Source organism: Astatotilapia calliptera, chromosome 16 (assembly GCF_964374335.1).
Source record: "Astatotilapia calliptera chromosome 16, fAstCal68.1, whole genome shotgun sequence".
In the NCBI taxonomy this organism is placed as follows: Eukaryota; Metazoa; Chordata; class Actinopteri; order Cichliformes; family Cichlidae; genus Astatotilapia; species Astatotilapia calliptera.
In genome coordinates, this window is record NC_137437.1 from 30,595,730 (window position 1) to 30,621,620 (window position 25,891).

The 25,891-nt window shown below is 38.5% G+C and overlaps 1 protein-coding gene across 7 annotated transcripts in view; it reads left to right on the forward strand.

Annotated features, from left to right (window-relative positions):
• Nucleotides 1-5,685: 5,685 nt before the first annotated feature.
• mlphb (melanophilin b) overlaps nt 5,686-25,891 on the forward strand; it is a 44,075-nt gene continuing 23,869 nt past the window's right edge. For 5 of the 7 annotated variants that reach the window (XM_080290317.1, XM_080290319.1, XM_080290318.1 and 2 more), the window contains exons 1-3: nt 5,686-5,802; nt 8,607-8,778; nt 24,489-24,710. In XM_080290317.1, coding sequence (XP_080146443.1) covers nt 8,654-8,778; nt 24,489-24,710 — 347 coding nt within the window. In that variant the 5' untranslated portion in view covers nt 5,686-5,802; nt 8,607-8,653. Of the gene's footprint in view, nt 5,803-8,606; nt 8,779-20,648; nt 23,163-23,380; nt 23,439-24,488; nt 24,711-25,891 lie in introns of those variants that run through there. The other 2 variants (XM_080290321.1, XM_080290320.1) reach the window with 2 other exon arrangements.

The following is a 25,891-nucleotide window of genomic DNA, read 5'->3' on the forward strand; positions in this document are numbered from 1 at the left end:
TTAACTGTGTTATGTATTTGTTGTTTGTTTTTGGCTGTACTATTTTTACTCAAACTCTTTTTTCATGCTCCTGTAGCACAAAAACGTCCCCTCTGGCTTCAATCTGTCTGTCCATCTATCTATCTATCTACAGATACGGTTAGCCTAATTGTGAATACATTAACACAAGGAAGATGAAATTGTTCTCAATAATTCATATCCCCAGTGGACAGAGACAAATATCATAACAAAGCAGAAAGAAAACTGCAAAAACAGGTTAAAACTTCAACTCAGAGATGATCCAGTTAGTTCAAGTTAGTCATTAATGTGATGCTGCATGCTTTGGATTATATTCTAAGAACTTAGCACTGTCACGACCATTTATTTAAGCTAACTAAAAGCCAAGATGACTTGAAGTTTGTATCTGTTCAGAAAAACACAAGACAAAGTAGTGCAGCATGTAAAAAAGACCCAGCAACACATGATGAGGTCCATGGACACATGCACACATGCACGCACACACACACACACACTTGGACACAGAGACTCAGCTGATACTTCATCAACTTTCAATTTAATATAGAGAAAAACTTTCAGTGAAGGCATGACTCCCTTAAATTCCAGGGCATCTGAGTACGTTTCCTGCTGTTACAGGCTTATCGCAGCATTGAAAACAGGACCTTTCCCTACATGCTTTCCAGTGTGTACAGGAAACAAGGCCCAGAACTCCTGAAAAACCAGGAAGAGATAATCAACAGGTCCATGTCAAAGTAAATTCTTAATCAAAATGGGCCTAAATTCAAACAATAGTGAGAAGAGGCATAAGGAGAAATTCTTTCACTCTTTCAAATAGTTTGTTTTCAGTTTTTCATTCCAGATTTTTAAAAAGGCTAAATGGGGTCATGATCTCTGTGGCTTCAGTTAAAACTTAAAACTTAAAGTGGAATAAATGCAGTAAGAGGTATTTATCACAAACTGTATATAAAAAGACTTCTTCTACATTTAAAAAGTGAAGCTGATGTGCAATTGCCTTAAATATGCATTCTTTCTAATGACCAGAAGAGGGCAGTCCATATGATTACAAGTTGTTTATTTTTGGTTGTTTGTTTTTTAATGCTGATGCATTTGTAGGATACATGAATATTATTATTTTTTTGGGACTCACTCAACAAAAAATGTCTTAAAACTAAATTAAATAAAGGCCACACACTAGTAGGTTGTTAAGAGCTGCCATTTCCATACCTTGATCTAATCAATGTTGTTAGCTAACATGGCTTAAATAAAGACAGTACTTTAACATATGATTTACTGATTAAACTGTCTATTGTGGTGATGTCAAAATAGACTGTATAAAAAGATAGACACATCCAGCATGACATGAACACAAGTCCCATTGAAGTTAAGACATAAGTTGCCAGCAAAGCATAACCTGTTTAATTGACTGTTGTAGGAATTTGTTGATAAAACAATTTTTTATTTTTTATTTTTTTACTCCGGTAAAGGCCTTAATTTTTAAAAGGCACATCATAACATACTCAGTTTAATTTTAACCTAATAAGCTATTAAGCTCATAAAGTCATTAGGAAAAACAGCTGCCACCGAGTGCTTTGTGTTTGTGTTTAATTTATAACCCTTGATTATTGTTATTCCTGGTTTTGAGTTCTCTTGATGGTTTTTTGTTCATGTTAAAAAAAATTTCCTGCTTCCAGTTTCAGTTTTCTGTACCTTCTCCGTGTTTCACGTCTGGTTATTTTTTGTCTCTGTGCTTCATGTTTCCTTTTTTTCCAGGTCTGTCATGTTTCTATATCTTACTGTCTAGTTTGCGTCTTTGTGAATTGTCTCATTTTTCCTGTTCTACAGTCTGTGTCCTGTGTCTATGTTTTCAGTTTTGCTTCCCCTTGGTCTCATTATGTTTGATTGGGCACAGCTGTGTTCCCTCCTGTTTCCCATTCCCTCGTTACTGCCTCTTGTATTAAAGCCCTGTGTTTTCCTTGCTCTGTGTTGTGTCGTTAACCTCCATGTATACCCGCTCTGTGCTGTGTGTTCCTGGTGAAATTCTAGCAAGTCCAGTTTAGTTTCTAGTTCATGTTTGAGGTTTTTGGTTTATTTTATAAAGTTAATTTCTTATGACAAGTTTCTCCAGCAAATAAAGTTGTGTTTAGAGTTTAAGTCCCGTCTCTGAGAGTCCTGCATTTAGGTCCAATCCTGCCTGACACACAACACATATGATGACACTATAGGGCATTATCTCAGAGTTCCATGTAGAATAAATAAAATTTACAGATCTGATTTTTGTTGTTGCTCTTTTTTTTTGTTTGTTTGTTTTTATTGTGTGACACAAAATTAGATCATGGCAGATGGTCAGAGAAGTTGTCCCTTTGAAAAGAATGCAAGTTCAGTGTGCTTCCAGATTGAATTCACTTTTTAGACCCTGAAGCTACGTCCCTATTTTCTGCTCTCCATGTGTCTCCCCCTGCTGGTGATTATAAACAATGCATGTTTAAGGCACTTTTGCATTGACTTCAAACTAAATCCATCATATACCTTCTATGCAACACAGACACACATACTTGCAAATTATTGCTAACTGATTACAAAATTGGTAGAATTAAACTCATTAAAACCAGCTTCTTGAATTTTATTTATCTCGCAACAAATGGTAGCATTTGTCAGATAAGACAATTAAATTTCAAAAGGTAAATACAGCTGAGATAGTTCAAACATCAAGTGAAAAATTAATGGTATTTACTGGTGTTTATTAAGGCTGCTTAGTTTGTTTTAAATATGTGACCTTAATTGCATCCATCTGAGCAGATTTTGAAAGATCGCCATCGTGTCCATTTAAATACAGAAGATGAGAGGAATTTATAAACACAGTGTAGGTTGTGTTTATTCAATTGTACGAAAAGTTAGAGGATGATTCATTTTAAACTTACAGCATTGTTGCTAGACATTTCTGCATTCATTTGTCACCATATGTAACAAAGTATTAGTATAATAACTCACTATAAGTTAATAAATAAACTTTCTTTTTGTAGGACTTTTTAACACAAGCAACAGTCACAAAGTGCTTTACTGAGGTAAATTGATACAACTAGCCGGTATCAAAGGCAAAGTGAATACACATAAATCAAGCAACACAACACAAAACACAAACACCACCCTAATGCCTATATGAACAGTTGGGATTTCAGCTGCTTTTAAAACATGTCACAGAGTCAAGGGTGCGGCGAAACAGACTCGGAGCAGTTCCATATTATAGGCGGGGGCCTAACCTCATAAGTCGATAAAGGAAAAACTGAAATTTAAACCTGACAGGAAGCCAGTGCAAAAGCTTTAAAAGCAGGGTGATACACGAAGACTTATGAGAGTGAGTTAAAAGCCTTACAGCGGCATTTTTAACAGACTGGAGATGATTAATAGATGCTTTATTCAGACAAGAAGTGCATAATCCAAAAGTCCAAGCAAGAGGAGATGAAAGAGTATACAGGTATCTCCAGTTCATTTTTTGAGACAGTTCTTAGCTCAACAGTATTTCTTTAATGAAAAACAACAACAACAAAACCAAAAAAAACAGCATTTTAGAGGCTTAATATAAGCATCAAATGTCAAAGGCTGATAAAAAGTTAACCCAAGGTTCCACATGTTATCTTTCAGACAGGATGAAAAGGACCCCAATCACTATTTGATTTTGCCAATAATGTTTCAGGAGTGATAATTTGTCACTCTGTTAAGTGGCAAAAAGTTATTTGCCATCATTTAAAATGGATAACTTGTCAATTTGTGAGGTTTAAAAGAGAGATATAGTTGAATGTCATCTGCAAACAAATATTAAGAATTGACTATACTACTATACTATGACCTAATGGGAGAATATACAATATAAATAACAAAGGACTTTCAGATCCTTGAGGAATGCCATATGTTAGACAAGCAACACTCACCAAAAGCTTCCCACGAAAACCAAATAGTTTGAAATGAACCAATCCAAAACAGGGCTGGAAATTCCTATCATGCAGTTGAACGTATGGATCGGGATCTGATGGTTAATGATATCAAAGGCTGAGCTGAGGTCAAGCAAAACAAGGACTGATCCCTTACCTTATCTGCTTATCTGCAGCCATCAAAATGTAATTTGAGACTTTTAGTAGAGCAATTTCACTGGATTTCTTAACTTTCTGAAATAAGAATGAAATTTGTGAGGAATATTGATCATCTCCAAAACATTCCTTAATTGTGTCCCAACAACCTTTTCTATAGGGCTGGCCTTTGCCCCTGCAACTAAAACACTTGAAAAGGTGAAGCTTTTACTTTTAAGGCAAATGTCTCCATTTGTGTCACATTTTTCAGTTTCATTCCCACACTTATCAAGTGTTGGCAGACAAGTCGCAAACTACATGTAACCGCATCAAAATGATAGTGACCAAAACAGTCACAAGGTTTTCTGTGCTGCACCATATTCCTATGCCTATATATATGACTGGCAGAAACCACTTGCCAACTGTGTAGGGAATGCACATTTGTCCAGATCAAAAGACCGGCCGCTAAGCCTGTAAGAGTAAGCCCATCATGGGCAATTAAAGTCCTCTTCAGTTCAATAATTGCTGGTGTATATTCAAATTGTTCCAAATTTGGCTCATCTTTGAACAGACAATTTTTTATAAGCCAAACGTTATTCTAGTATGTAATGTGCATATTGGGCTAGCTCAGCCTTTCCATGTCTTGAAAGAAACTACTGTATGTATATATGGATCCACCCACTGGAATGTAATAAAGTCACAAAAATGTGAAGTGCAAAAAAAATACTGTGTTCATGTTTATTTATTGCACAGGGAACTTATAGGGACTAGTGGTTGCACAAACAAGAAAATTGGATTGCTGAACCTGTCACATGGCTCAAATCAGCCCTTTTGGTAATACACACATGAGCTGAGGGAAGGAATGGGAGAAAATCCTATGTTTATAAGAGGAGAATGACATAAATGTATTACCAAAGAGAGATCCTCTCAGTTCAGTCCCTGTTGATTTTCACATTCAGTTGGATGCTTTACCTAATCATCTTGTCTTTGTACATTCTCATCATCATCTATGAGAAGTTTCTCCAAAATCGTGTGACTGTAATGATTTCAACACAAAATAAGCACTTCCAAGTTGTAGCTCAAAGCATAAAATGTTTGGCTTTGTACTTGAACCTGATAGCTTTCTGACAAAGAAAACTGATCCACCTGCTGTGTTAATAACAGGCCTACAACTATGTTGTGTTTCTAAGTACTCTTTAAACACGGCAATGCATCAATTATTAACAGCAGTGATGCTTTTTTGGGGGGGGTTGCTTTTTTTCCCATGTTAGAAGATCAAGTGTTTTTCTTTTCAAAACTATAATGGAGGATATCGGGTATTAATTAAGTAAGGTTAATAGCTCTGTAGTCATGCATCACACTTTCTCATCTAACTCAGGATCCACTGCATGTGACTGGCTATAGTATAACCTCCCGATCACAGCATGTTCTGACCGTCCTTGTGATCTAATGCTCCCAAATAATTGCTTGCAAATTGATTGATTACCATTATTGAGCTACTTTCCTGACAAAATAGCAGGTCCAGTATATTTGAATAATGCTATGGATGAGGCCTGGGGGGAGGGCAAGCTTAAAGCCAGACCTTTTGAAGTAAAGTCAAAGAAGGCGGAGAGGAGGCTGTCTCCCCGGCTTTTCTTCCTCTTGGTTAACAAGACATGTGATTAGCATTGCTGTCTGCTACTTAGTTTTTGCCCTGCAGTCAGCTTTGTCTGCCTTTAGAGGAGGCAACTAAACCACCACAAAGGTAAGTCAGTGTCTTGTTAATGTGTTCATATCTCCTGATTTGTAAGAATCGTGTTACTTTAATTGTCAGGGTTTTAACTTGTGTCATTGGGGCAAATGTATGTCTTGAAAAGTTTTAACTTTTAATGAAAGACACATCTTTTATGTTTTTTAAAGTCAATTTCCTTTAATCTCCTCAGAGGTAGCATAGGTTGCAAAGAGTGTAAACTGACTTTATGAGAAATAAAGAACTTGTTTGCTATCACTACAGTTTCTTAGAGCAAAACTATCCCAGGATTAATGTCTCCAAACCTGCTGTAAAACCTTCCCTTTGCAAACATAAGGATTGCTGCAAATCACCTGCACCTGTTGAATACATTGCAGGAACAATAATTTCCCTGAATTTCATTTCAGAATATGTTCAGTTTACAGACCTCAGAAAATAGGATTATTAAAAGTAAAGTGCCATACTGATTGCTTTTGGGAATTTTTAATCTTCTTATTCACTTCTTTACAATGTTTACTTAATACAGCACAGCGAAATCAGTAGCTCACACCCACTTAACAAATACACGTAGAGGTAGCATAGCTCGCCTGTTAACATGTAAGAGTTTAACTGTGGGAAAACTGTGAGAAATGATGTGTTCATATTCTACCATTTCAATGAAACTTGTTTTTCTCTCAACTGGCGCGCTTGTTTTTAACATTACTGCCCACTTGCACAAGGAGAAATTAGATTTGGTTGGCCAGTCACGTGATGGAAGAGTTGTTCTTGCATGGCCTCTGGAAAACAAGACAATTATGTGACCATCCGGAACATTCCTTCACTTATTTATGTGTATCATTCTGTCAGCTTGAGTGGCCTTACCTCATCCTCTGAAAGTAATGCATTCTGAAACCGAACCATGTGAAATATTTTGTCGAGGCTCCATTATAACAGAAACTTGATTAAAATCCTGCAGTGATGTAATTGTTGAGCTGTGCCAAACCTTTCTGGATCACAGGACAGATCCATGTGGTTGAGAAGGTTTAAGCTCTTAATATAGTGGTCTCATATGTTTGGGCAAAACAGTGAAAAATGAACTTGACAGTAGATTTCCCCATAGGACATTGTTTTCAGCTCTTGAGTGACAGCTTGAGTGACTCACAAACACAATAAAGCTTTTCTATGAAGACAGGAAGTAAATGTACTATACTGTAGAGTAAAGTCCCATTTTGAGGCCTTGAAACCTTAGAGCATTTTGACATTTGCCAAAAGTAATCACTATAGGGTGGAGTGCAGTATTAGTATCAGTATCAGTTAAAGCCAAGCAACAAGCCCTGGAGGTTTGAAAGTGACAAAGACTGCAGTTCTTCTATTGGACATTTGAAGCTAACTCCAAAAGCAAGTCAGTCACCACAGACTGCCGTAAAAATCATTAAAATGCCCAACTTTACAGAATATATGCCCCCTGCGACAAAAAGTGTTTTTGCTTTTAGTTTCTAGTAGCCCACATTCAGGTTTATTTGCTTACATTTCCAGTGGAGTTTGCAAACCAAACTTTAACATCTGTGGTCTACTGGGTCTTTGCAACCCATTGAGGATTACAGGCTTAGGTTTTAGTTAACATGTACTCAGTTTGTATAGAACGTCACCTGTATAAACTACCCAAGTAGAAAAAAACAGCTCTTTAAACAGGAAACACTCCAATTCCAAAACGTATGAGAATTCATTTCTTTCTGTAAATCTGCCCATTTAGCATTGTGGCTAAAACAAACAGGACACACACACTAGCTGGGTTGACGTTGACCTGGTGGATCTTAAAAACTGTAATAGTTGGTCAAGTATTCACTCCATGCGAACACCTTGCAAATGCTAGGTTGGGCCTTTCTTTACTCTCAAATAGCCTCAGCTCTAAGTGTCATGGATTCAACAAAAAGAAATCTGAAGTTCTTGTTGATTGCATGAACTTCATTTGTCATTTGTCCAGATTTGTTCCAGCATATTCCTGATTCTACTGGATTTAAATCTAATCACTGGGGAGGCACAGTCTACTAAGATTAAGGTCATGTTCATGAAATTAGTTTGAGATGACACATTCTCATGCTGGTAGAAGCCATCGGAAGACAGTGAACTGTTACCACAAAGAGATGCACATGGTTAGCAGCAATTATCTGACAGGCTCTGGCATTCAAACCTCAAGTGATTGGTATTAAGGGGCCTAAAGTGTTCAGTGTAGACTGGTGACACAAGGCATAAATACAGCCTGAACCTCATCATATGCAACAATGCTTTTTAAAGCCAAAGCTGGCATCTGGAACTGGTGCAACTCTCTAGATTCAGTCCCATATGTCTTTTTGTAGCCACTATAGGAAGAGAACATTTTCAGCACATGCAGGGATGACTTAATAAATCTGAACCTGACCTTTAATATTAAAACAATCTTTTTCTCATACAATAGTGAGACAGGATATGTAATGCATATCCACGACCTGTGCTGTTTGGTTAGATTTTGCAAACTGAGTTCAGTGAGTCAGTTCAGAAAGCTGTTTATTAAATTCCACTTCCACTCTCCACTCACACGTACGTTGGACTTGCAGGGACATTTACATGCAAACTTTGTTTAAAAAATCTGTTTTAAACACTTAGCTTGCACTAATAAACATGACGTGATCAACCCCAAAGAATGTGATAGAATTTGATCACTCACATGTCATGCTATAAACCTCATCATTCAGAGTTTATCTTAAACGTTACAATGCATGCAGAAATGTTCCTATATTGTTATATGCCACGGGGTGCTATTAATGCTGACTAATGACTTAAACTACTTCTGTTTGTTACAGCCCAAAACCAGGGAGATTGCTAGTTTGCAGGCATCAGGTTCACAATCATGCCTGGCAGCACTGCAGGCAAGAAGCTTGATCTTTCCAAGCTCACAGATGAGGAGGCTCAGCATGTGTGGGAAGTTGTCCAGAGAGATTTTGATCTGAGGAAGAAGGAAGAGGACAGGCTTGGGTAAGTTCACTTATTTCTCTGTAATTTGTCATTGGTGTAGATGTCTGGCTGGTGTTTATCCAACTGAATTATTTGGCAGCAGTAAATCATAAACTGTTTAACATTATCTACCAATTTCAAGATGGTTGGAGTTTTTCCCACTAATAGGTTTATCTTTAAAACTCAACAATAAAACAGACCCACATTAAGTTACACAAACGATTAAACAAATTGAATTAAACTTCTTTGAAATGAAATCTCTTCTACTATTAGATCTCCTCTTGCTCTTGTATGTATTCACCTTTATAATTTGACTTGGTAAATTATGGGACTTTATTCTGCTACCCTAATCTATCCCACATGCGTATGCTGAATAAGGATTACATGATTATTATATGTGAAACACTTATTCTTTTGACTTTCTTCTTGGTATTCTGAGACCACTGTATTGCAGTGTTCATTGCCTCTCAGTGACAAATGCTTCTGTTGATCCATAGAGACAGTTCATGTGTTGTTTAAAAGTATGAAGTTTGTTTTGTTTTTTTCAGTGCTCACTGTTCATTGTTGATCATTTAGGAAATGAAGCTCTGCATCCAGTCAGCTTATTTAGCTTATTTAGTTTCGGCTCATTATTTTTGCATCACTGGCCATTTTCAGTCCTGGGGTGAAGAGTAAGGTGGTTTTGTTGAATCTGCTGGCATGTTTCAGTTAGGCCACATGTCATTTGGCATGTGCCCTTTGGTGCGTGGCTCACTGGGTTATGTGATTAATGAGACTGGGCTGTCTAGTGTGATCTCATTCTGAGGTGTTGCATCAGGGCATTTCGTCAAATGTCATGTGCATCATTACTCACAAGGTGTTTTTTAGTTTTAGTGCCTAAATGCACTGCCCTTGGTAAAACGGCCTGCCTAACCATGACTTGCCTCATTTTTGTGACCTGCACTCTTAACCTAAGGATGTTGAAGGAGTTACAGTGGTTCAAAGTTTAACACCCAGGTGATTGTGAGTCCCATCATGTTTGAAACATGACTTTTCCACATTTTATTTTCACATTTTTGGCAAAGATTAATCTCCATCCAGGTCACAACAACTCGTTTAGGGTGTGGAGCTAAAACAAAGCCCCACCCTAACTCCAATCCTCCTCCTAATCGTAGATCCTGTGACCTGCTGGATGTGAAGAGGTTAAAGTAGTACCGTTTACACCAGTAGCCCACCCATTTATTCGTATTCATAAAACAGAATAGCTCTAGCTTCTGATACATTTCAGATTAGACTGGCCTATGGTAGTGGAAACCTACAAATCCTCTACCTCCATGTCTATTTCATTTGTGAACTTTCACTCCATCCACAGTTCATATAATATTATTAAAGCTGTGCAGGGTAACAGCTGCTGAACAGACACCGGGCAAACCGGAACAGAAAGTTTTTGATGTGTGCCATTTTTTAACTATGGCCGTCACTTGTACAGTATGCTGGGAATCTATTGCTCTAAGGCCTCAAAAATAGAAAGCAGACGAGGTGTATGCATCATTTTCAATTACAACATCCTGAATGATGATTATAGACTTTTTTCCCTCAATGACTCAAAAAACAGCTTTAAGGTTAACCAGTGCCAAGTCAGCACTAATTGCCTGTCAGCTGGTCAGCCTCCTGTTCTTTTTCAAATTTGAACACACCAGACACGAAGCTCATATAAAAGCCTCTTTTGAAAAGCAGTCAAACACCATTTCTTTCTCCAGAGCGAGCAGCTAGCCGTTAGATGTTCAGTAAACCGCAGATGAGACACACACAGTGGTAAAGGGTGTGTGCTGTGCACCTGTAGTACACACGTATAAGAGTTGACAGACATCACAAGATTTTTTTAATTAATTTTTCACAGCACTAACATACAGTGGGGCAAAAAAGTATTTAGTCAGCCACCGATTGTGCAAGTTCCCCCACTTAAAATGATGACAGAGGTCAGTAATTTGCACCAGAGGTACACTTCAACTGTGAGAGACAGAATGTGGAAAAAAAAAATCCATGAATCCACATGGTAGGATTTGTAAAGAATTTATTCGTAAATCAGGGTGGAAAATAAGTATTTGGTCAATAACAAAAATACAACTCAATACTTTGTAACATAACCTTTGTTGGCAATAACAGAGGTCAAACGTTTACTATAGGTCTTTACCAGGTTTGCACACACAGTAGCTGGTATTTTGGCCCATTCCTCCATGCAGATCTTCTCGAGAGCAGTGATGTTTTGGGGCTGTCGCCGAGCAACACGGACTTTCAACTCCCGCCACAGATTTCCTGTGGGGTTGAGGTCTGGAGACTGGCTAGGCCACTCCAGGACTTTCAAATGCTTCTTACGGAGCCACTCCTTTGTTGCCCGGGCGGTGTGTTTTGGATCATTGTCATGTTGGAAGACCCAGCCTCGTTTCATCTTCAAAGTTCTCACTGATGGAAGGAGGTTTTGGCTCAAAATCTCACGATACATGGCCCCATTCATTCTGTCCTTAACACGGATCAGTCGTCCTGTCCCCTTGGCAGAAAAACAGCCCCATAGGATGATGTTTCCACCCCCATGCTTCACAGTAGGTATGGTGTTCTTGGGATGCAACTCAGTATTCTTCTTCCTCCAAACACGACGAGTTGAGTTTATACCAAAAAGTTCTACTTTGGTTTCATCTGACCACATGACATTCTCCCAATCCTCTGCTGTATCATCCATGTGCTCTCTGGCAAACTTCAGACGGGCCTGGACATGCACTGGCTTCAGCAGCGGAACACGTCTGGCACTGCGGGATTTGATTCCCTGCCGTTGTAGTGTGTTACTGATGGTGACCTTTGTTACTTTGGTCCCAGCTCTCTGCAGGTCATTCACCAGGTCCCCCCGTGTGGTTCTGGGATCTTTGCTCACCGTTCTCATGATCATTTTGACCCCACGGGATGAGATCTTGCGTGGAGCCCCAGATCGAGGGAGATTATCAGTGGTCTTGTATGTCTTCCATTTTCTGATGATTGCTCCCACAGTTGATTTTTTCACAACAAGCTGCTTGCCTATTGTAGATTCACTCTTCCCAGTCTGGTGCAGGTCTACAATACTTTTCCTGGTGTCCTTCGAAAGCTCTTTGGTCTTGGCCATGGCGGAGTTTGGAGTCTGACTGTTTGAGGCTGTGGACAGGTGTCTTTTATACAGATGATGAGTTCAAACAGATGCCATTCATACAGGTAACGAGTGGGGGACAGAAAAGCTTCTTACAGAAGACGTTACAGGTCTGTGAGAGCCAGAGATTTTCCTTGTTTGAGGTGACCAAATACTTATTTTCCACCCTAATTTACGAATAAATTCTTTACAAATCCTACCATGTGGATTCATGGATTTTTTTTTCACATTCTGTCTCTCACAGTTGAAGTGTACCTCTGGTGCAAATTACTGACCTCTGTCATCATTTTAAGTGGGGGAACTTGCACAATCGGTGGCTGACTAAATACTTTTTTGCCCCACTGTAGGTATATCACACTGTATATATTTGAGTGTCATGTAATCAGACTGTGTTTTGCTTGTGTAGAAACGTGAAGTCCCTCATTGACATTACACGAACACCAGCAATCAGGCACGAATCAGAATCAGAATCAGAATACTTTATTGATCCCTGGGGGAAATTATTTTTTGTTACAGTGTTCCATTTTAAACCAACATTAAGACAAGACAGACAATACACTAACTAAGAATAGTACAATATATACATATATATACATACATACATACATAAGTCACTCATAAATAAATAGTTGGAAAAGAAACATGTGTAGTTGTAAGAAGAGTGAACACTGCTTACCCAGTGGATTTTGAGTTTAATTCTGGACATTTATCTGTGCTTTGTGCAAGATTTTTGTCACGGGTGTGGTAAATTTTGGACATTACAAATATATGCCCACTACTAAAGCACCAGCATGTTTTATCAATTAGAAATTCAACTTTTTGGTTTAAAAAGAAAGTGGACAAAAAAATCTTTATTCAAATTTAACTTTGAACAGAAGCCAAATCTCACATTACCTTTCACTGCACCAGGGCCCTCACATGAATAACATAGATCTCAAATCATGTTCCGCTATAAGATCTATTTATTCTTAAAATATGCATCCTCAGTCAGTTCGTTTGATGTAAATTGAGCAGATATGACACACTGACAGGAAAAAGCGATCAGACTAATTTTGTTCCACATTCCCAACAGATGATTGAGTCATTTGATACTAATTCACTGACCTCCTGCTCACACGCCTTGTTGGCAGCATTGGCGGATGGTTTAGAAATCAGGCTATGGGAGGAAGACGTTTTACAGGAAATTTTCACTTCACCTGTGGATGATCAGTGCAGGGCAGCAGCAGCAAAAGTCCCCATTTAAGAGGGTAGACCACAAATGATATAACAGCCATTATTATTTTTTTGTTCCATATAACTTTCACAAAACAAACATTAACAAACAGTAATAGAAATATTGCCTATAAATCTTGTGCATGGTTTTACCCTAAACTGCAGTTTCTTCTTTTGTCTACACTCGGCTTTAGAAAGGTTTCACACAGATGTAGTACCCTTTGTCTGCACAGACCAAAGTAAAGTAATTTGCAGACTAGCGGTTGCGGCAGATCGACTCGGTCTCACTTTGAAGATGTCACGTTGTTCTGTCTGTTCAGCACCACCTTAACAATGTAAAGCACAGATTAGCCTGTAGCATCGTTTCCGACATGCAAGGTGGTTCCAGGGGTCTCTCAATGACTGAAACAGGCATAATTAGACCACAGAAAAGTGTGCTCCAATTGGTTTCATCACTGTCGTGAGGGTAACAGAGGAAATGCCAGAGGAACTTCTTGCAGATGGAAGAAGTTTGCCTTTTAATGTGAGGCAGCAGTCTGAGAACCCCGGCCTCAGATGATGTAGCCTGAGTTTGTACACTCACAGATGTTTTCACACCTCAGCAGTATAGCTCTAGTATAGTAGTATAGAAAGTATAACTTTATGCTATTCACATTGGTAGTGAGTAGTATAATAAGTAAAGGTGTATTTGCTTCTTATTTAAAAACTGTAGTAGGCAAAACTTTATGAAAGACTTAACATTTCTAAAGAGTTCAGAGTGAGTAGTCGATCCTATAGCCAGAATTGTGATCTACAGTTTTTTTAGTATTCAAGTAACTATGAGTGTAATGTTAAAATCGGATCCATATGAATTCATGAACCTATTCCACAGCCATGCGATTTAATGTGTACCCTTCCAGATTTTATCTTTATCAAAGTGTTCTCTTCCATGCCTGGATTCAGGACAGCCTGCTCTGTCATGTGAACAGTTACTGGTTTGAAAGAACTTATTTTAACCTTTCAGCATCCTCGGGGACCCCTGATAACTTGTGTAGGGGTAAAAGTGTGCTAGTATGGGGTTTTGTTTGTATTTGGGGGTTTCAAATCAAGTCTCATTCATTCATTTTAACATTAAAGTTTTTCTGTTGGAAGATTTTTCATCCTAACAGACCGTAAACCAGACCAAGTGGTGTTAATGAATGAAAACAAAACAGCACCAGAAAAGGCAAAGACCAATGTAAGATCATGTGACTGTGCTATCTGGCACCACACCCACCTTCTAAAGCAGGCATTTGTAAATGCTGTTGTTCCTCACGTTGAAAAGCTAAGAAGCTAAAGGGGTGTCCGAAAATTAAGGTTGCCACTTTTGCCTCACAGCAAGAAGGCTCTGGGTTCATATCCATGGGATGGCGGGGGCCTCATTGTGGTGCTGGGTTTTCTCCAGGTACCCCACCTTCCTTTTACAGTGGACAGGCATGTTTTAGGTTAATTGGTGCTTCTAATTTGGCAATAGATGTGAATATGAGAGTGAATTGTTGTCACTCTGTTAGCCCTCAACATATTGGTAACCTGTCATACTCTGTAGTGTACCATGTGTTACGGCCCTAGCAGGGCCTCTCTCTCTCCTGAGGGTGCCTGTGTGGGCGTGTCCCACTACCTCCTGCCTGAGGTGCCACCTTTCCCTCCTGTACAGCTGACTCCCATCAGCAATTAAAGGTATTTAAGCCCAGAGCAGGGTGAGCTCTGGGCCAGAGTGCCATTTTGTGTGGGTACAGCTAGTGAGCTGAGTGTTTGCGGTGGTTTCCAGCTAGTGAGCTGAGTGTTTGCGGTGGTTTCCAGCTAGTGAGCTGAGTGTTTGCGGTGGTTTCCAGCTAGTGAGCTGTGCATTGTGGTTTCCAGCTAGTGAGCTGTGCATTGTGGTTTCCAGCTAGTGAGCTGTGCATTGTGGTTTCCAGCTAATGAGCTGCGCTTTCCTTTTGACTTTGTGCTTTATTGACCAACGCCTGAGTTTTGTTTGTGTTTCTTATATGGTGATAGCGGCTTGTCCGTCTCTTTTAGTTGAACTACTTCAATAAAACTGTTTTATTTAACTGTTTTGCCTCCTTGACTCCTTTTTCTGACCCGGTCACTTTTGTTACTTCCCCCTCACCGCCTAGACCCCCCAGGGGACCGTGACACATGCTTCTCACCCCATGACAGCTAGGAAAGTGTGTAGCACCCTTGTGAGTCCCCCAGACTGGATGGATGGTTCCTGACTCGGCAATAATGTAGACATATAGTGGATGGATAGTGCATCAACAGTTACTTCAGATGATTTTTTTCTGAACATATCTAGGCCAAGTCTCATCAGAATCACTCGTGCTAATTTGGAAAATGTGTGTATTTCTGCAGTTTATTATTTTGTTGTTGCAGCCAGAGAAACCTGAATTGTCTGGAGTCTGTTAAAGTGCTTTTGCCTGTCTACAAGTCCATAATAAGAGTCTTTTTGTCACTAATTTACTTAGAATACATTAACAGTGAACCTTCGTGTCTCCAGTATAAATTACCCAAAATGGAAGGCAATGAAAAGCGGGATGGACACAGACTACAGGACACGACAGTTTTAACCATTTGGGTTGAGGTCCCTGCCAATGTTCTTCTTCAGCTAGTTGTTTTCCATTTAGATGAGCCAGTTGTTTGCTTCTCAGGCAACTGTTGTTTTCATCCGAGTCCTCTGTGGTCTATAAAAAGGTGCAGATTTTCATGTGGTTTACATATAAAACTGCCCACGCCTAAATCGTGCAAAACCACATCTACTGGATGGATCGCAAAATGAAATATTTTGGCAATGATTTATAATTTGCTTTGTTCACTAAAATAACAGACATCAACACACTTCCTAAGTGACATACCTTTATTTTAAGTAATTGTGTTGTGTAAACTACAATCTCACAATATGTGTAGCTGTAAAACTTTATTTTTTTGAGTCACATCTTATTGTGAGAATTTTAAAAAAAAGCATGCAAAATGAGACAATAATACTGCACTAATCAATATTTTATTACTTACAGTAGATCAAATGACTCTGTGCAAGGAGAAAAGATTTATCTGGAAAATTGTTGTTGTTAACTTTACAAGGCAATGTCACTGTTTTGGTTTTTATATGCTGGGGGTGGGGGGGGGTGTTCGTTTTGTTTTTTACATACTTATACCATCTCTCATTCTTTTGGTTTTCTGGTCTGTCAGTTTACTTTTTGGTTTCACTGTCAACACACATCAATCAGCTGTTTCAGCTGAAGTTTTCCTCTGGTGTAGTTGGTGTGTTTTCCCTGTTTCTCACCCAGCTGGGATAGCCTCCAGTCCCACGAGATTCAGAACTTGAGACGCAGTTAAGAAAAAAGGAAATGGGGGTATTTTTTTTTTGTCTGTTGTAAATAATGCACTTATGTAAAAAAGAAATTGCACCCTTTATAAGTTCTAAGCTCATATTTTCACCAAATTAACTCAATTCAAAACCCAATATTCACCGGGTTTTAAAATTAGGCAAATATAACATTAGATAGACACAACATGTGACATGAAACACAGTGGCATTATTTATTTAACAAAAATTAAGGCAAAATGCAGTAGCAGTCCAAGAGGATAACTGCAGTCAAATCAAATGCACATGATTTATTGAACATCAGTAGATGTGAGCACCTCTATAAAAGATTTTTTTTATATAGCATATTTAAAACAACAATGGCTGACCAAAGTGCTGTACATTTAAAATAATCAAAGGAGATTAAAGCATGTGAAGACATGGCAAAATTTAAGGAAAGAAGCATGAACTGAGAAGATTTGAATAAAAAATAAGACAAATAAAAGTAGGAGGTCCTGATGTGAAGGGGCAGTTTCTTCCACAGTTTAGGAGCAGTCACAGCAAAGGCTTGATCTCCTCTGTGCTTTAATCTGGACCTTGGTACAGCTAGGAGCATTTGGTCCACAGACCAGTTGTATACTAGTTCAAAAGATCATGGGATCTGCACACCCGCATTGCGAGGTTGCAATGCGAATATAAACAAATAATAAAGTCTTAAAATTAATTTGAAAATAATTGGCAGCAACTGTAAGAATGCTAGTATGGGGGATATGTGGTCTAGGTGAGATTAAATGAACACATGAATAGCTCTCTCAAAGTCTCTGAAACAGGGGAATGGCTTCACTTTTGCAAGTAGCCAGAGATGAAAGAAACTGGTTTTGATTACAGAATTGATCTGTCTATCAAAGGTTAGATTACTGCCAAAGTCATAGTGGTCACAGGGACCAAACTCAACGACCTCTGTTTAAAGCCATCCATGCCTTAACATCCTCCAAACAATCTAGTAAAACCTTCAGAGGACTTAAAAATTTACATTTCAGTGGTAGGTAAATCTGTGAGTCGTCTGCATAACAATGAAATGAGATGCCATATTGTTAAAAAAAAAAAATTGAGCGCATAGGGAGCATAGGGGAAAAGGACTGGGCCAAGAATGGACCCCTGGGGGACCCCACAAGAAAGTGAGGTTTTTGAGGATGATGTATCCCCCAATATAACAGAAAAACTTCGGTGGGACAGATAAGATTTGAACCATTCCAATGCAGTCCCTTTGATTCCAACACAATGTACAACTGAGAGAAAAGAATCCTATGATCTATATCAAGGGCAGCATTGAGGTCTAATAGTATTAAAATGGCAATATCTCCCAAGTCAATAAATGTTAAAAGGTCACTGAAATGTCAGTTTCAGTGTTGTGGTGAGTTTTAAAACCAGACTGAAATACTTCACTAATGCCATTTTCATCTTGAAAGGTCTGGAGGTGAAGAAGGACAACTTTCTCCAGGACTTTAGAAAGAAAAGGCAATTTAGAAATTGGTCTGAAGTTGGATAAAACTGTTGGATGCAGATTTTGCCTGACTGAAGACTGCTATTGAACATGGAAATCAAACTCATACTCCATCCATCCATTTGCTTCTGCTTATCCTTTTCAGGGTCACGGGGGGCGCTGGAGCCTATCCCAGCTGTCATAGGGCGAGAGGCAGAGTACACCCTGGACAGGTCGAAAGTCTGTCGCAGGGCTAATACACACAGACAGACAACCATTCGCGCTCACATTCACTCCCACATTCACACCTATGGGCAATTTGGATTAACCAATTAACCTATCCCCACTAACTGCATGTCTTTGGACGGTGGGAGGAAGCCGGAGTACCCGGAGGGACTCATACTCACATTATCAAAAACATCTTTCAGTAAACAAGATGGAACAATATCCAGAGTACATCTTGTGGGTTTCAAGTTGTTGACTACTTCATTCAGTAATGAAAGTAGAGCACTTTGATTTTTTCTTTTCATTTCTAAGTCCAGATCTCAACCAGACTGAAATGCTGTGGTGGGACCTTAAGAGCGCTGTGTATAAATGAATGTGTGCAAAGTCCAATGTCCTGAAGCAGTGTTGTAAAGAAGAGTGGACGAAAAGTCCTCCACAATGATGTGAAAGCCTCAAAGTCACATAGAAAACTATTATTCCAAGTTATTGCTGCTAAAGCTGGTTCTAAAAGCTGCTGAATCATGGGGTGTGCTTAATTTTTCATTCACTGCTTCTTCAGTTCGATTCAGCTTTTGTTAAATAATCACAGGGTGTAATTATCCCACGTGTTGTTGTTAAACTGAGGTTTTATTTTTATATTAGAGACTTGTAAGCAGATGGAACCAGATAATTTCTTTTTAGGTATTGATATATAAAACCTTAGATTTGTAATATGATACACTGCACTTTTAGTGTTTGTTTTATTTTTAGATGTCTCCTTTTTCACGTATTTCAAATAATTAGGTCAGTTCCTGTACTCCCAAAAAGTACTCCCAAAAGCTGAGGCTGCAGCCCGCTTGTAATAATTGGTTCTATGCATGCATGTATCTATTGTCTTGGATTTTAATGATGAGAGCACATATCCCTAATATCCCTACAACCTGTCTTAGGCACAGAAACCTCACACGCATGCTGTTTATGAGGAGAAGCCAATCAGAGGAAAGTTGACCTAAAGTGGGTTAGCGCTATTTCAACAGACTGTTTAAAAGTCCAAAGGGCAGCATCTGCTTCTTTCCTCAGAAACTATTATTTTCCAGCCCTAATCGTCTGTGTATGGGTGTCACCCTCCCTTTTTATGTCTCACTCCTGATCTTTTCCAATTGCTTAGATCTAGTTTACAGCAACTTGTCAGATAGAGCTGAGTCAGCAGGAGAATAAAAGATGATGATGTTACTAAGACTCTCTACACCAGCTGAGTTAAGCTAGACAGAGTCAGATTTATGCGAAGAGCCACAGAGAGAGATCGCCATGTATGGGAACAGGCAGACAGCTATGAGGACTAAAGTAACTAACTGAACGCCTGGCTGCCGCACCCGGATTCCTGAGCTTTGCCGGTTAAGCAAAAACTCTGCACTACCTGCTTTTAATCAAATACTGGAGAGTGCTGGGGAATACACGAAAGTTTTCTATAAACGCATAAGCATTTAAGGATAAAAATGCTTAAATGTTTAGAAAATTTGTTATTTCATTCATCTGTTGTTTTTATTTTCTTCGAAAATGAAATGCCTGTAGCCTATCCTAGCAGTCACGGGCCTAAAGGTACCAGAGAACCCAGGTGAGCACAGGGAGGACATGAAGCATGCCCACACAAAGGCTGGGTCAAATGCAGGACCTTCTTGCTGTGAGGGCACAGGGCTAATGCTGCATCACTGTGCTGCCCAAGTTATTTCAACTATTTTTATTAAAAACAATTTAATGGCCCCCTTTGTTTTACTTATTTTAATACTTTTATAAAATAAAATATCACTGAAGAAAAATATAACACTCTTTGAATCTTACTGTTTACACTACAGAGGTACATACAAATACTCTGCATATACTTGTGTGTTTAATAGCGTTTAAATATTTAGGTTCTATTAATCTGGATATTTACAGTTTATTGAGAAATGTTTTTACTGTTAGTACTAGTGAATATATTATTTATATTAGCAATGTGTCAAAGTTTTGTTAGCCTTTTGCTTATTGTTGGCAGTGCTTTTTGTATTTATTTATATTACATATTCAGCTCTGTACAATTACTTTACAGTACAGCACTTTGGTCCTGTGCTGGGTATTTTAAGGTTCTTTATAAATATAGTTGAATTGGATATTTTATGACTGTGCAGCATTCCTTAAATGATTAGTTCATGTATCCAATAATACCTGTAAAATGTAGGCTAGTTATTGACTAGCTCTTATATATGGTCACTTTCATACCCACCAGTGAGACAGTGGGACAGATTTGACTATGATCATATCTGAGTAACATGTCCTTCTCAGATAGCAGTAAAAGGTGTGTACACAGACTGTATATCAAAGATGGACTTGCTCATTATGACCTCAGTAAACACTTTTTCTGATTAGAGCATCAATAGCTAGTGGTCCTATTTAAAGCCAAAAAGTACTTTAGAGCAAGTGCAGCCTGTAAGTGCACAGGTCCCTGACATGATTATTGAAGAAGATAAGACAAAGCTCATAGTTAAGTCTGTTTGGAGAATTGGACCCAATGAGAAGATCGGCTTAGAAATCTAAAGAGTGAAATAGACAAATCAACAAAGACTGATTGCACCAGTGTGTAGTCCTGCTCAGCTCTACTGAAGAATCAAGCCCCTTTTCGCTCATTGTTTCAGCTATGTGATCTGCAGGTTATAGTTTTGTCATAGTCTTGCTACTGTAAAGACATTCAGCAGGAAACATGAGCTGAAAATAAAACAAAATTAATGGTACCAAGCTACGGAAAGACAAACTTAGCAGCAACATTTCTAAATATTTTTCTCAGGAGCCGATCAAATTTTCGAGGTAACCGTTCAAATGGCTCTTAATCAAAACCTTTTGTGCTGTTGCTGAAAGTCTCCATTGCCCTTAAGTATATTAAAAAAAAACATTAACTGATGTAATTTTGAATAATTACTATAGAAACTTGTGAAGTGATAATTTCTTGTGCTTTCACGACCTTCATCAGTCATTGGAACATAAAAGTCTTGTTGCAGTTTTTTGGGAGCTCCACTTATAAACTTCTGCTATCCTCCCCTCTTTGCATGCTGCTGCACTTGTCTTTTGATAGTTGACTTTGCAAGTCATGCCCTGGTGCTTGGCAGGTATGGTAGTTGCCTACAGCACACATGTGTAGTTGAAATCATAGAAGGGCATCTTGTATACCAGATTTGTGGGATTTCATGTTTCAGAGGAGGGTAGATTTAAGAGATATTACTTTTAAATCGCACTGCTAGTGGCCAGCAGCTGTTTCTGCAAAAGGTTAAAAGAGGCTTACAAAGTATCCCATTCATCCCAATGATCTGGGCTATAATTTAAAAAGCATGGCCTTTAAAAAAAATAAATCTTTAATAAACAATAAGCATCCTCTCATCCCCGGCGGGTGTTTTGCCAGACTCCACCCATGCTGTGTGACATTTGGGAGTTGTTATCTGAATTTTTCCACCGCACTACTGTTAGCATCCTTCAGCACCGAGTGAAGCTGTTACTTATCCAACAATCAGCAAAAGTCTGAATTAAAAACGTTGCAGAACAAAATGATCTGACTCAAAGCAATGAAGTCATTGTTAACACACATGCAAGCAGATTCCAAGCCACGCAGAGAAGAGGAAAGATTTGAACAGGAAGAAGGTTAAAACTGATTAAAACTTTACAACAATAACAATATCAAAAGTTTGATAATTACAGCAATTACAATGTAATTTTAACAAAAAAGTCACAGTGAAACATTTTCCTCTTGCTAGAATTTTGTCCCGTTACTGGCTTTTCAGTGTAGCAGGCTGACATGATTGTTTTTGAAAAGAGGTGCCAAATAAAGCTATGTGTTGCCATCCATGTGCTGACAGCCATCTCTTTACTAGTGTCAGCCAAAATTTGACTCATAAAATCTTTTTTTAATGCAGCAGTATGAGGTTTGTTTTTGCAGCTATAAAAACACAAAGTGAGCAATGAGTTAGAAATTAACCTTCAAATCTCATTCATGACAGCTAAATTTTTATTATTTGAACATCTGGGGGGAAATGTGTTTTTTAAATTGTCTCGGACTCAGCGGTGTAGGCTATGGTTAGCTTAGCGAAGCATAAATACTTGAGTCAAAGGGGGGAACTTTGTCCGATGGTGTCCAGGGACACAAAAATACACCCAAAGCAGCAGCAGCTAATGGTCCACAGGATTCATGAGTTGAGTATTTTGGAAATGGCGTGAGGGAAGTCCAGTTCTGCCGTAAGACTTTTGATCAACCAAAGTACAACCGAACAAAGATATGAATGACCTAGCATCAATGAATGGCATCAGGACTTTTTTTCAGACGATGATCAACCACATAAAGGAAACACAAAAAGCTAACCGTCTTATGACTTTAACTGTCTGCAGGTATGTTAGAAGCATTTACAAGTTGGCTATTTACTATGACCTCAACCAATAGTAGCAAGAGGATTTTTTGTATTGTGTAGAAATGATTGATAAGACAACAAAGTCAAGGTGTGTGTTAGTGTAGTTCTGCAGTGTCTTATTCTAGATGTTGGATATGGACTGTCAAGAACTGCAATCTGCAGAAGGACTGATCACATGACATGGAGGCTATTTCACACAGATATGAATATAGGTATGTTTTGTCATGCCCTTGAGCACAAAATGGCTCATAGTTACTGAACGTAACCAGTGTTGCAATTTGTGATGGCCAAACCCATCTCCACACTCTAAAGTTGGTAACTCTTGTGTATTTTCATTTCTTCATTTGAACACAATAACACACTTTAGTTTCCAGTAAGTTTATTGATTGGTTTGGATACATTTGTTCTATTTGTAAGCGCGCACATATCGTTTACTTATTCATACCAGTTCATTGCTTTGTTTGATTTTTAACTAACCTTTGTTTCTTTTACTTCTTACCTGCCATGATCCGTGAGAGTTGCCAGACAAAAGGTGATGGCCAGGGTTTGAAGCTGTTAAATACAAAGAGGGATAAATGGACGGCACCACCACTTCCTGCTGAAGGGGAGAATGTATGTTTCCTTTCATTAAAAAAAGCTTTTGTATTTGATTAGATATTTGACTTTAGGGTTTAGTGGTTTTTGATTCTCTTCTTTGATCTTTGTTAACAAACTAGACTATGCTGCATCATTTTTGTGGTTTATGATTGTGTTTTGTTTAGTTACCACTCGTGTGTCATAGTGGTCTGATCAGCCATTATATTTACCCTTGTGTGTCATTTCCTGTTTAGGTCAGTTGTTTGTTTGGCCAGTTGTTTGGTTTGTTAAGTTTGCAGTTCTTTAACAGAGGTGGGTTTTGTTTCTTTTACCTCTTTTATGACTTCAACATTTGTTGCTTTTGTAAATATAATTTTTGGGGTTAAATAAATGAAAACCCTATTTTTCTAATGACTCCTGCTTTTCCAACTTGGTCCATCACACAATGTATTCTGGTAGAATTGCAATTCAAGTATTACTCAAAATCTGCAAAAACCTGAGGTCTAGCAAATTCAATACAAATCAAATTTGTCTCATGCTTTTTGTATTCTTTAAACTTTTAAACCAACCGCTACCGATCTAAAATGAAGACGGATAGATTTTTCAAAGGAGCCACAATATTAGCTCTTGCCTGAATCTGTCTGTCATCTATTCATCTATAGTTACACTATGTAGACAAGTGTGTGTGTGTGTGTGTGTGTGTGTGTGTGTGTGTGTGTGTGTGTGTGTGTGTGTGTGTGTGTGTGTGTGTGTGTGTGTGTGTGTGTGTGTGTGTGTGCGTGCTTGTTTTAACCCATATCTACTTTAAGTGAAAGTGGTGTTATTTATTAAGTGTTTCTCCATTTTAACAGATATAATTTTAAATGTCATTATTAATGACCAGCAGCTGGATTTCGCTTTATCCGTCTTATACCGATCATCTGGGCTAAATTTTAATAAGTTATATTGGCAGTTTATGGGTATATCAGTCACACTTAAAAGCCAAATATGCACTTTGACTAAATATATAGGAGATCAGTGTGTTAAGTGCCACAAGCATTTAATAGTCAGTTTGGATGGATCCCTGGAGTAAAAATGTGAAGTAATTTTCTCTCAAGGATTTCTTGTACTGTATGTATAACACTGTTTTCCCATGCATTTTCTGCTTTGTCTCTTTACAAATGCATGAAAATGACCTGCATGTTTTTAACCCACGACTATTTCTACATTCATAAGTCATACAGTAAATTGGTTAATGTTATATCAAATGAACCAGATGTGAAATAAAACCTTCTACCAGGCCTGGAAGATTATTTGTTTGTTGACAGTCTGCCTTCTTGTGGATATGCTAGCCTTTCATATTGTTGTCTTATTTGTTTTCAGGGATCTAAAGACCAAGGTTGAGAGGGAAGATACCAAGAAAGAGTTGTTGGGGAACCAGACCAGCCTGACTGAGTCTCATTGCATTCGATGTCTCCAGCCTTTTAAATTCCTGCTTAACAACAAGCATCAGTGCCTGGACTGCCAGCTCTACATCTGCAAGTCCTGCGGCCGCTATAACAAGAAGGAGGATGGCTGGGTGTGTGACACCTGTCACATGACCAGGTAGGTAATGACCAGTGTAAGAATAATTCAAAATGGTCATTCAAACTAAGTGTCATGTTGAATACAAGAAATCATATATTTAACTGTAACTATAAATGCAGTTCAAGTTCAAGTTTTAAACCAGTCATTTGTGGACAACACACTGTCTCCATGAGCTTCATAAGCTTTGTGCTGACATGCCTTTAACCATGCTTAATAACTTGACCAGCGAGCTCTGGGATGTGTACCTGGGAAAGCACTTAATATGTTAGAGCCAGAAAAAACTAAAGTCAAAAGAAGATTCCTCTGTTAATTTTCAGCGGGATTTCCTTCCACATGCATACATGGAAAGCCAGAGGTGGAGAGTTCAGCAGCAAGACACTCTACAAAGCAGGCATTAATCATAGTAAATGTGACAGAGAGTAGGTCAGAAAAAGCATGAAAAGAGGTGGTGGGCTGCAAAGAGGCTTGCAGCGAGCAGCACTTTTGACAGGTTCAAGAAACATAAATAGCACAAACTGCTCTACATGACAATTGTCAACTGGTTTTGTAGATGGGTACCAGCTCTTCCATCTGCTGAACTGAGCGACTAAAGCTGAGATTGTGTATTTCTGGCCTGAACTGATGCTAAGCTTGATTTGCAAGTTGTGGTTTGCTGTGGCAACTCGACATTTCTAAAAGTGAATTTATGTTTTTAGGACATTGTGTTCTTTCTTGATAAGATGAATAAAAATGAGCAAATAACACATTCAGATTACTAATAAACAAAGAGGCAACCCATGTCCTGTCAGTAGTTAAAGAGCTTTGAGGCGACTGTTGTTGAATCAAAGGTTAAGCGTCAGGTTCGATGTGCTTTGATGGATGTTTGGCTGCTTTTTAAACAGATATTTAAAAAATCCTTTTTACTGCTTAGGCTCTGCTGGATGCAGCGATAGATTTCAATACATCCTGCTTGAAATCAGCTCCATATGGAACCATGATACCATTGTTTGTTGAGATGAAGCTGCATACTAAAAAGTTCTTTAATGGAGCTTGGCCAGTGTCTGGAAAGCATCATGCTATGTATCTCATGCTTAAACCTGCACACTGCTGTTTTATAGCAAAAGAGCAAAATACAGCTCTTTTTGCTGGCAAGTCTGTATTCCCACAAGTATTTTCTATGTGATATTATGGGATAGTGTATAAATTGGCCTCATTTGGGG